The sequence below is a fragment of the Acyrthosiphon pisum genome, chromosome A3 (assembly GCF_005508785.2).
Source record: "Acyrthosiphon pisum isolate AL4f chromosome A3, pea_aphid_22Mar2018_4r6ur, whole genome shotgun sequence".
Lineage (NCBI taxonomy): Eukaryota > Metazoa > Arthropoda > Insecta > Hemiptera > Aphididae > Acyrthosiphon > Acyrthosiphon pisum.
This window is the reverse complement of record NC_042496.1, coordinates 29,590,633-29,604,123: the sequence shown is the minus strand read 5'-3', so window position 1 is coordinate 29,604,123 and position 13,491 is coordinate 29,590,633. Positions and strand designations below refer to the sequence as shown.

Genomic DNA, 13,491 nt, shown 5'->3' with positions numbered 1-13,491 from the left:
CAAGTTGTCGTTTTTACTTAATTTCACCAACGGTGGATTAATATAATCAATTAATACAAAATCCCAAACTAACCGTACTAAAATTCGATAAATAAAATAAAACTAAATTTAACCCCTTTCAAATTGGCCTATCTTCTTCCCAGAGGTCTAATCTACTCAAAAACAATCGAACTTGACGAAAACTAGAAAAATAATAATACAAATCAACAAACAAGCCCGATTAACCGATAGCAACCAATATATATATAACCATAATTATACACATTTTCAAATAATTAAATTAAGTTTTTGACAGTTAAAAACTTAAATTTGAGCACGCGCACAACAACTTTTGTGAACTTGTCAACTTTTTCTGAATTATCCATGGTAATTATTATTAAAATTAATTTAAAAACTATGCTATATCGAACAATAATAATACTGCAGAATAATATCGACCATGACAAATGCCTTGTAAATATTTAAATGCCAGCAATAATTATGCTATTTTTTACAATTACTGAGATAGCATAAACAAATATAGCATAATAGATAAACAAGTATTAATTGATAAGTTGCATTTATAGGTATTTTTATTTTATTATTACCATTGATTATAAATACTAATTTATTATTTATAAATTATAATTAATGTTATTACTTATTCATTACCTGTTATAATTTATTATTATGGTGCACAGTTGTTATCCAAAAGATATTGCAATTTAAGACCTGGGGCAACAACCAGACAAAATATCCTTTTTTTTAAATTATTCAACAGACAAAAAAAATATTGTAAATTCAAAAAAAATTTTTTTAGAATTTTATTTTTCGAAAAATGGTAGATTTTAGTTTTAGGGTACATACAACATAATATGCACTTATAGATAATGTTCATTATAATATTAAAAATGAGGAGATGTCTTGTTGTTGCACCAAAATAAAGCCAGACATCTCCATTTATATGATATCAGCTCTGTATTTAACCATCGGATTTGTAACGACATAGTTTTGATAATGTGCAATTAAAAACTGATTTTAACTAAAATATGGAGATGTTTCGTTGTTGACCCAAATGCTTCAATTAATGTCCAAAATTATCTGTCACAAATATAGTCTAGTTTATTTATTCTGTTTATAATCGCACTCACGTGCACTAGATATAAGGGAAAATTTAAGAGGATGTCAGCGCATTGTTTGTTTTCTCTCACTGACTCACAGTATTATAATATTTATTTTCGGAGGTAATTCATAGAGTAGGTATAAATTTAATAATAGTGGTTGTTTCAAAATAAGTTACTATAGGTAAATGCAAGTAATCCCCGTAAAAATAATAATTTCGGTTGATTGAATTTAATATGCTAGGTAGTAGGTAATACATTAACTATTGATATATTAAAAAAGTAAAATGATTACATATACCAGAAGTAAACATATTTATACATTTTGTATCAAAATTTTTGATATACAATAAAAATTATTTAAAGTCACATTCATTAGTAAATTATTTACTAAGTAAAACCATTTGGATATAGCATAAATGTTTTACATATTAACACTGTAATTAGTTTTATTCTTTTTTTAATAAGACTTAACCACTGCAGTTGTTATAAACTAATCGAATCTATTTTTATTGATGACTCAGTAATCACTAATAAGCTGTTAATTTAAGGAAATGTTCTTCTATACCTAAGAAACATTTAATTAAACATCAGTCAAATACGGAATTAAATGAGAATATCTAGTATTTACCCTTATCCAATCCATTTTTTAATAATTTTATAGAACGGCACTTCAACTACCAAGTATAAAGCTAAGGCCATCACATAACACTTAAATGTATCGAATATCCATGCATCCATCTGGAAAACACGCACAAAATAGAAAATATAAGTTCCATGCCGTATTATTAATTCGTTAATTCGTTATCCAATCCACGTAGTTATTGGAAAATGGATACCTATTAATAATAATTGTACGGTTTTTAAGTTTTAACATTTTGATTAGCTTATACATTTCCCGTCACGAAATTGTCGTCTTGACATCTTACCACGGAGCTTATTGAAAGGTAAGACGGTGATCTTATTGTACTATAAGACATCATAATGACAGTGATGTTCACCAAAAAAACTGAGTACGAGAGTCTTCCCAAGACCACAACAAGTCTGTTGTTAAATAAGTATGTAAGGGGACCTGTAAAATAATGCAGGATTTGAATAATATATTATTAATTATTACTTATCAGTTATAAACTATAATTATGAATAAATTACGATGGTACAATAATACATGGTATGTAGGAACCTATACGCACCGTTCGAATTTAATTCGTTCGGGATTTATGATGATGTGAAATGTATAATTTTAAGTATAGGATAGATCGTAGGTAAAAGGATTTTTCATGAAATAAGATAATATTTTTGAACTTTTAATAATATAACATAACTGATAAAACATGAATATATGTTAACCTCGAAAATGTGCCGCCTGAGGCATTTGCCCCTTTCACCCTCCTCTGAATGCGTCACTTTTGTATTTTGATAGCAAAAAAGTAAGCTTTGTAATTCAGTTACATTGTAATATAGCTTGTCTGTTACACAATTAATGTTACTCATTGATATATATAAATATAACTTCATTTTTATGAGATATTGGGATGGTTAATTAATTATATTTTGTAATTTGTATAATGTAGGTATATGTACTATGAAAGACATTTAACGAACTAAAGATCTTTATTGTACTTCCTATTAATGTTTTGTATTATAATTTGTTTTTTTTTATCTTTCATATAAAGAAATATTAAAAAAAACCCCCGTTTTAACCCCCCCGACTTTGGCCTGTTAAAATAAGCCACCACCTTGAGTACGGAAATTGTAGGTATTAGTACTACTAACAGTTACAAGGAATAAAAGTATATTAATACAAATGTAATTATATAGGTATTATTAAAAATTATTATTACTATTACCAATTCAATTTTAATAAATGACTAACGATTTTCATGTTTTAACTAACAGAATCACTAGTAGGTAATGTTCAAAAGTCAATGTAGTTTGTTCACTAACGAGTAATGTGACCATTACTGATTTTTGCACATTACCTGTGACATTAATAAAACATATTATCATAAATTCATAAACTGCTTAAGAATTATTATTATAATGCAATTTACCATATCCAGTCGTGAACATGCAAATGCAACACCACATGGTCCATACCGACCACGTACAATGATTTATGACTGAGAACAGAGCATGTTCCAACGGATAATAAGGTCTATGTTGAGAGTAAAATTTGAAACCATAAAGCTGAGCATAAAAACAAACTATGAAAACAATGAATGTTCCACCATAGACAGTGATCTATATACACGAAAATAATTATATGAATTTTTTTTAATTTATACATTTTTTTATGAGCACTTAGTAAAACTACTTACAAATGAAAATTTCACTTTTTGTTCCTTCAGCTTTTTAACGATAATGCTCGTGGCTAAACCAGCAAAAAAAGGTGTAGATCGCATATAACTTAATCTGTACGACTTATTTTCATCAATGTTAGATCTTATGCTGTCTCTAAAAAAAAGGTTTACTTTTGATTAATTAATTACTTCCTATATATAATAATTATTATATAGATAAGACCAAAAAATATTATTATGATAATTTCTAACTTTTAGTATATTGTAATACCTAAATTAATTTAAATAATTTATTGTCGTCAATTGTCTAAGACAACGGATTAATCAGGAATTGTGGTTTATAAATATAGCTGTATAGGTCTAAAATATTTCCACAATAAAAGAAAATAATTATATTCAATTTCTGATATTTTTTTAAACCTATTGAAGTTGATATACGATACACCTGAGTACTCTTAAAGTTATTTAACTATTTGAGCTTACTATTTTATAGGGAATTGAGTTCCTACCTTATAATTATTATTAATTTGACTTACAGAAGATGCATAAGTTTATTCCGATTCTTTTCGTCATGTACGTGACCAGAAACGACGGATACGACAAGCCAGTACCGTACAGAGTAATCTAATCCCGTATTTGGCGTTTCTCATGTAAACGTACACAATTATGAATCCAACTACGAAAAACTGAACATCACAAGACACGTAGTAGTTCACTATGAGGCACTGTAATATTATTATTGATATGAGTGGGTATAATTATAAAATATATCTATACAATTGTATCATACACATGGTACCGGGCGTAAATATTCAAAAATTATTTATTTACCTCCGGTACAATTTAGATAGTCAATATTTACCCCTGGTAACTGGGTCAAAATACATAGTTTCGCCGGTATATAGGTAAGTAAAAATAAACTAAGCTGGTTTTAGTCTAAAATATTATAATAATCAATTAAAGAATATTATGGTGACGTCTTACTCCGTATTTGGTATCAAGAAAATTGGTTATGAACAACAAATTGGTCCACCAATAATTTTTGCAAATTTCGGCTTCTTCCCATACTATCTTTGGCCACAGAGGTCCGTCCCCGTGGTGAGGTACGATGTGCGCCGTGATCGCCATCATTGCGCAGTATGACGGTAACATTCTACAAGTCGATTCGACAGTATATTATTATTATTATACAATGATTTTACATAGACTTAGGGCACTCGTCCATTATGCACTCACACGTTATTATATTAGGTATCTACAAAAACATAGGTACCGATTTACCCCAGATTTACCAATATCGAATTATTATTCTATGTAAAATTGTACTCGATCGGTATAAATTGTATAATATTATAATATTATATTATATTATAATATATTGTACCATACACTAATTATAGTTGGCCCCTTTCCAACCTTAACTTCAAAAAAATTGTATCAATACATTTGTACGACTTTATAATATAATTGAATAATGTTGTACTATATTACCACATACAGTCATAAATAATAAAGACTTTCACCTATGCTTAAAATTTAGTTCACAACTCCCATTTTATAAACTTCATCATGTTGCAATCAATTATTAATTTAGTAATTTTTCGTGAAATAAAATTAAGAACATTTTCATTTTATAATTACTATCTACTATAATTATTTTATTTTTTTAAAACTGTTTTGAGGGCATTAAAAAAATAAATACTACCGTGCCTACCCTGGATTGACACATCATTCAAAATTAAGAGACTTGTGTACGTTTATTAAACAAAAATGCCTGATTTATTACCTTGTGGACAACCCTATAATATAAATCTAAAAATGAAACAAATTGTGGTGGTGAATTAAAAGACATTTTAAAAATAGGAAAAAAATACTTCACGATTAGCAAGGAAATATTTTTACAACGATATATTTGCGATGAACTAAAAAGGGGTGCTACTAATTTCACTCAATACCCTCCCCCTGAAAAACCGTGTGGTGCAGTAAGACGGTGATAAATGCTTTCTCACAGACTCAAACATTAGTCTGATCTGAAAAATTATGCAATAATATTTTATGCACTATTAAATGCGTCGTTCTAACTCACCTCGACACTCGGTCGATAACTGGCGATGTGTTTTTTTTGATCCCTGATTTAGCTTTTCTAGATGACCGAGAAATGGTCAGATACATCATGATGAAACCGCTGATGAAAAAAAATGGGTCGACCCCGTTTGTAAGTGTCAATACAATACCAGGACCATTGTGATATATCTGTAATTGTTGCAAAGATTAATACTATGGCTTGCACTTTTACTGATTTTATTTTGATTTTGAGCAGAGCGATGCATGTATTGATCTTACAATCTATGTGTGGTTTTATTTTGTATGCATAGGTACATGATATAAATAGTTGAAATAATGCTTTGATTTAAAAGCTTAAGGGTGGTTTCTGATACAAAATTAAATTTAAGTGGTAATATTGCGAGGTTAAAATTTAAAATTCACCAATATTAGAACAGTAAAAGAGCTTCGATCTTCTGTAACTTCAACTTTATCTTTCACTTTCTTTTCGGGTAGAAAATTAAAACTAGTTGGTACTTAAGGGAAGGGGGGGGGGCAGGGGTCAAAAGTAAATAACTCTTAGTACCAACAAAACTTAATAATTGGAGAAAAAAATAAAACTTTTTCACGCAAAATCAGTTTTTGACAAAATGTATTTTCTTAATTTGCTGTAATATAAAAACTAATAACCGTAGATACTTGTTATTTTCAACAAATATTTATATTAGAACTTTCTCTATAGATAGCATAACTATATAAATAAATTATTGTCAGTAAAAAATGTTCAAAAAAAGCTTTAAAATGTAATACAAGGTTCCATATTATATAATAAGATTGTTTTAATGATATTTAATAAAAAAAATGTTTTGCGTAAAGCCACATACAAACATTCTTATAAGTGATTGAATTGAAATTATGCTTTAATTTTCAACTCAAAGGGTTTTTTTTTATAGAAAATTGGATCTAGTTGGTACATTTGAGAGGTCAAAACTGATAAATCCCCATGCAATTTTCTTACTTCTAATAATTTTCAAGTAATCTAGTTTCGAAAATATTTTCTTAGCTTACCCTTTCCACGCGTTTAGGGTTAATCATTGGATTATTAAATAAATGCAATAATCTGTGGATCAATATAACGAATAGCATCATAAAAACTTTAAAACCATAGATTGAATTCAGTTCGTTGTTCTCATCGAATTTTAACAACTCTTTGCTTGAATTAATAAATGAAAACGTATCGCAAAATGAACCGAAACTTTCACCTGTAGACAGCAATGTAAAATATATTATAAACTATAATACACAACAATGTAATGCTCATGGATTCTGACATTTATGTACAGATACAGATTACAGGTACAAATAAAAAATAATGATTTCCGTGAAACCATTATCACTCACTGGTGGTTTTTTTTGGATTTGTATTGTATGATATTCTTATGTAATGATACAATGTTGTGCCGCAACAAATCAAAATAAGCGTTAGAAAAAACATCCTGAAACAACATTGTAATAGATAATAAACGGATGAATTATGAGTATAATATTTCAATACGAATTGTATAACAATTAACAAAAAAGTAATAATAATATCGAATAACCTGGTCACGTAGTACGATGTGTTGTAAGGATACATGTCTCCTTTGACCGTGCACATTATCGGATCCACTTTGACAACGGCCTCGATCTTTTCTGCCGTGAACACTTTGTCCAGTTCGTTTTGCAATGAAGTTTGCAGGTCTAGCGCCGAACATGAATCCGGAATGCATATTCCTAAATTCAATGTGTTTCGTTTCACTTTGTCCGGAAAATCATCCCACTGAAACGGTTAAATACCCAGTAAGCTATACCTAATAGCATTGATTATAAATACTAGTATTGTAATAGTACTATATATTAGTATGTAAGCCTAGTTAAAGTAGGTACCTAGTAATAGTATGTTTAAAAAATAAGATTTATATTAGTATACAGGTGATGTTTATGGTCCTTAACAATAACTTATTGTCTAAAATAATTACTATCATTATAATTATATCAGGGATCCATAATTTTTCAAAATAAAAAGTATATTTCTTAGTCGAGGTGCCGTAACTTAAAATAAAAATAATTAGGTAATTTTTTTCAATTTTGTCAGTAACTGTTTAGCTCATCTTTTCAGTATTCTGAACCTGTAGACATTTTTATACGTATACCAAATAATATTATCTATTATTATAACGTATACTTCGGTTTTAACGTTTATTGTAATAATGGCTATGACTACCACCTTACTAGAACCTACTTAGAACAGCAATTTCTTTAGAAACAATTTGAAAGGCCAAGCAGTATATTATTTAGGGAGATGTAGGAATTATATAATATTATTAATGTATCATGTGTGTGTGTTTATAACGGTACTTATATTTTTGAAAAAATCAAGGAGTATCCACACTGTATGTACAATGTACATACATCGGTACATGGTATGTTTTGTAAATTTAATATATTCATTGGTACGCTCAGAATCAAAAAAAGTATAATGAGGTTTCTATGGTAACCTAATATTAAATTAAATATAAGTAATCGGTAAGAAAAATTAAATAATATTTTAGGCTCCCTGAAGCCTCAACACATTGACATAACGGTAACGCTCTCCGTGTCGCACAAAATTATAGAATAACCCCCAGACATATTTATGTAAAAAAAAGAACATTTAATAGTAAGTAGGTATTCGAATTCGCGTACCCCGAGTATTGTTTTCCAGGCATTATTATTCCCAAAATCGTCTGGATCGTCCGTTCTGTTGAAACTGTAGTCTTTGCCCGTCAACGAACTTAGATTTATTTCAGACAAGCAATACTGTCCTATCACCGGATGACGCACGTCCACGCATTCGTCGTAAATTCCCATGTGATATTGGTTGCCCGCTAGTATGCCGGTCGGATATCGGTTCCAGGACTCGGCCACTGAAAAAAATTTAATGGTTCAACCAGACACTTAAAAATATGAGACTCTTTGAACTGTTTAGAGTCGTGACTATGAGTTTGCGTACTATAATATTATATAATAAGTGCACCATGCAAGAACGTCATTGTTTTTTTGGGCAATTCTGAATTAAGGATCCAAAATATACTACATTACTAACTAATCGAACTGTTTACAAAACTATAGGTATTCCTCGACAATAATTTTGTTGTCGTGTTCCATGTGTTTAAAAAATTATTATTGATATCCGCAATCATAAGTACAACAATATACTTACATAAAAATAAATTTAGAAGTTTATAATAAGTAATCACTAATCATCATAAACAAATAGACTTCGTAATATCATAGGCTGGCTAACCGTCTTTGCTCAGAATCATTTTTCGTATACAATGATATTATATCATTGAATTCAAATGTAGCACCATCCAATACAGTGACCCACTTGTAACCTACTATAAAGCAGAACGGAAACCACTTGCCATTTTTTTTTCTATATTAATTATTATTTATTACAACGCCAATCGGCATTTTACAAATAAATAATATGAAATAATACATAGAAAGGTAATAAATTATTATATGACATTAGATGGCGTAAGTGTTGTAGATAACAATGTGTTAGTACAATAAATCAATCATTTATAAATCTTTAGGTATATTTTATAATAAAATATTGATATTTTTCAATACTGGCTATAACAGCATATTATAATAGTTATATAATATTTACTTTAAATTGTCCCATTGTGAAATATTAATACAGTTATAGCTATGTAAGTATAGTAACTACTAACTATAGACTATTAATAAATACCTTACTATCAACAATCGTAACTATGTATATTGGTAACTAACGGATGAACGGACACAACGGATACAACAGGTGTTCTTAACTTAATAACATGTATGTTTGGAACATTTTAAATAAGAAAACTCTAAATATGAATATTGAGATTAAAAGACACAAAATAATTTTAAAAATGATGAAGTAGAGCCGTAGAGGGTAGGTACCAATTTGCTGTATAGTAGTTGTCAAGCATGTCATTTTAATGGATGTGTTATACTTGAATTCAATGATAAATCATTTTAGGTGAAAATTTAAAGTTTTACAGTTATTAACTTACTCCTGAACATATTCCTGAATTACATAATATAAAATCAATTTTGTCCAAAGATACGTTGCAGCGTAAATATTACCCCTTTTCCCACTGTGGTTTTATATTAATTTCTCCCGATTGTTACCAAAAGTACAGTGAATTATTTACTTTACTTTTTTATATACTACAATAATGTTTGTCATAGTATGGGTACTAAAATGTTTGGTAATAATTGTTCAATAATATAATCGGAGCGGGTACTCACTTCTGACCGCCCAACTGGTGTGGTTCCGCAAATTTGTATCGTACATGTCGGATTGGGTCTGGCAAGCAGCGCTTCCAACGTGCCGAATTGTGAAATTGGAGAGCGCCCGGTAAAACAGCTCAGATATCCACAGCTCCGGCAGATCATTCCCGGTTGCCACTGCGGGAATTCGGTCAACTTGATCGTCCACGACTGCCACTGCAGGGGTTTGGTCGACTTGACACTCCGTCACCTCGGGAAATCGGTCGACTTGACAGTTGGACGATTGGATGGCCAACAAAAGCACCAGCAGACCGATGACGATCACGGCTGACGTTTTGATCCCTTTAGGATATAATTTATTTCTTCTCCACATTGTCGTTCCTCTTTCCTATGTGATCGAGAAATTCTTCGTACCTGTCACAGGGGCATAGTTATACTTTTTCTTCTGCACGAAAAAAAAAAAAAATAAATAATACTTGCCTATACCTATAATGTTGATAATTATAAAATTATAATATATTTGCAAGAACTCCTATGATACTCCAAATTATTATACTACGATTTTCGTCCAAACAACTGCTGAGGACTGTTTGGATTTCTTTAACAAAACTGGCGACTGAATGATTGGAAGTCTGGAAGTGCGATAGCGGCATCGATCGATCGATCAGTAGTGAATTAAAATTTAAAATGAATAATGAATATACTCTTCTTGTCCACATGCAGTTATAAAACACATCATAACTCATAAGCATTCTATCACTGATTGCTATTTACTTGTCACTGGTATAATAGATGAGTGATGCAGGGTCCAACGGAAGTAACGGCCTCCCAGGTTAATTGGTTGCATTTATGTCGATATAGAAATTTGAACATAATTTACATAATATTATAATATATTATTGAATTATATAATCTTATTATTATACAGAGTGATTCACTGAGATCACAATGATCACCCCTTTTTTCTTCAATAATGCTGTTATTCAACATCGGATTTCTGGAATTTTTAAATATGCTTAATGACTAAATTTTTAGATTCTTGAGATTTTTTTGTATTACTTGTCTTATAAGGAGAATACTATGGAGTTTTCTACTGCAAATATTATTTAATGGATAATTTTTCTGAAAATATTAAAGTATAATAATATATAAAAGTATCAAAATCAAAATTCATACGATATCTATTTGAGTTATTTAATTTAACTTTGTGTAGGTTTTTTAATTCAGGGACGATTTTAGGGGGGGGGGGTTGTCCCAACCCCGAATGTCAGCAAATGTAAGTACTAGATGGCAATTTTCAGAATTCGTAAAATGTAATATATATTATGAGATCATTGGAACTTGAAACTTCTATATTATTAACAAGTAAAAACTAATACGTATTAACATATAGTTTACTCGTAATAAATATTCTTAATTATTTTCGGCAGTATATACATTAGGTAAGTACCCGGAAGAGCATATATTATTGTGTTTAAGTAATAAAATTGTTTTCACCAATATTAACATCTAAAAATAGGAATGGAAAATAATTCAAAATACCGATGTTGCAGTATTAGAAATCATTACCAAAGCTTTAAATCCAACTTTTTTTTAATTCTTAGAGGAGCGATGAATGTATTCGTTTTACAATGTATGTTTTTTATGTGTCTGTTATCACCTTTTAGGTCACTAAAAATACTTAGATTTTCCTTCAACGATATCTTTTCTGATAGGAAAGTGAATCTAGTTGGTACTTTGGGTGGTCAAATGTAAAAAATTCCAAATAGTTTTCAAGAGCGCTGTGAAAAACAAAAGAAAAATTTGGGAAAACTGTACTTTTCACCTAAAATGATTTATCATTGAATTCAAGTATAACACATCCATTAAAATGACATGCTTGACAACTACTATACAGAAAAGTGCAGATACCTACCCTCTACGGCTCTACTTCATCATTCTTAAAATTATTTTGTGTCTTTTAATCTCAGTATTCATATTTAGAGTTTTCTTATTTAAAATGTTCCAACCAAAATTTGTTCCTGGACCGTAAAAAAATGTTATGAATGAGTTTCACGATATTTAAAACAAGTTCAATAAAGAGGTTCAATAGGAATAGTGAGTGGTAGGAAACTTGGAAATAGGACTTTGGTAATCTCTAAATAATAATAAATATAATATAATATATATATATATATACTAACTGATCCCGTGCACTTCGTTACCCGTTAAATGTACAAACTGTATATGACTCAAACTTGGTTCAATGCTTTATTTAATATTCTGTGTGTGATGTTCTAGATTTATCTTAACATTTCTGAAAATTCTGATTCATAGTAGTACATTATCAGATAGGCAATCTACCTGCGGTAGATCGCAGACCCCATGCTGTTTGTACGTGAGTGTATGATTTAAATCTAAAGTATAACATTATACCAAGTTTGTCGTTTTTACTTAATTCCACCTACGATGGATAATATAATCAATTAATACAAAATCCTAGCCTAACCGTACTAAAATCCGATGAGTAAAAAAACCAAATTTAACCCTTTTTAAATTAGCCTATCTTCTTCTCAGTGGTCTAATCTACACACAAACATTCATATATATATATAAATATTAACAAAAAATAATAATACAAATCAACAAACATGCCCGATTAACCAATAGCAACCAATATAATATAATAATATACACTAGGTATTATTATTTTAATAATAATATTATTTTTATTTTTATTTTTTTCAGGACAACCCTTATCACTTAGGAGTATGAAAAATAGATAGAAACCGATTCTCACGCCTACTGAATATGCGTATAAAATTTGATAAAAATCGGTCAAGCCGTTTCGGAAGAGTATGCTAAGTGGTAACTAGCATTGTGATACGAGAATTTTATATATTAGATACATAATAAAAATATGATAAATATAATAATAATAAATAAAATATAATATATATATATATAATAAAAATATGATAAATCATAAATATAATAATTATAATTATAATTATAATAATATATAGTTATAATTAGGGTTAGGATGTTTATGATTTTGCATATAATTGCATATTTTACCATTTCTTTTAAAAAAATGCATAATTTGTGTTTTTTTCTGTTTTTAAGCGCATATTTGACGGTTTTCGATGCAAAATGCTGAAAAATACCGTAATTTTATATATTTTACTCAATACTATATAAGTTTGATTATCTGTATTTCACATATTATCACTTATTTATTGTTGAGAATTAAATAGGTATGGTTATACTTAGAGAGGCTTGATATTAAAGAGAGTGGCCAACTCGGTGAACGTTTTCTATTGGCTGGCTGTTATCATTTATTATAGACGCCATTAATCGTCCAAATATTTATATTTTATATTTAATGAAATAGTTAATTTGTTGAAATTGTTCAATATTAATTAATTTAAATAATTTATTACATTTTTTTAGTTGATGTTAAAATTATTCTCAACTTTTTTGAAATATAATTTCTGTGACAAGTATAATACCTATTATATATTATTGAAAACTGAAAAGTAAGTACCTACCACTTTGTTATACTTTCAAGTACCTACCACCTTATACTGTTTGTGGAGATGGTCTAACACTCAATTTTTGCATTTTAAAATTATTATCTTACCTATAACCAATGTTATGAAAACCTATATAATTCATAATAGGGATGAAGAACAACACATTATCAAATTATAAACATATATACTTACATCAATTATGTCAAATTAATGTTTATC

General features: G+C 29.0%; 1 protein-coding gene across 1 annotated transcript in view; it reads right to left on the bottom strand.

Annotated features, from left to right (window-relative positions):
• Positions 1 to 1,426: 1,426 nt before the first annotated feature.
• LOC100571240 (nose resistant to fluoxetine protein 6) overlaps positions 1,427 to 13,491 on the bottom strand; it is a 31,379-nt gene continuing 19,314 nt past the window's right edge. Inside the window, exons 11-13 of the mRNA XM_008186893.3 lie at positions 2,030 to 2,172; positions 1,732 to 1,841; positions 1,427 to 1,668 (exon numbers count right to left, since the gene is read on the bottom strand). Of these exons, the coding sequence (XP_008185115.1) occupies positions 1,734 to 1,841; positions 2,030 to 2,172 (251 nt within the window). The 3' untranslated portion in view covers positions 1,427 to 1,668; positions 1,732 to 1,733. The remainder of the gene's footprint in view (positions 1,669 to 1,731; positions 1,842 to 2,029; positions 2,173 to 13,491) is intronic.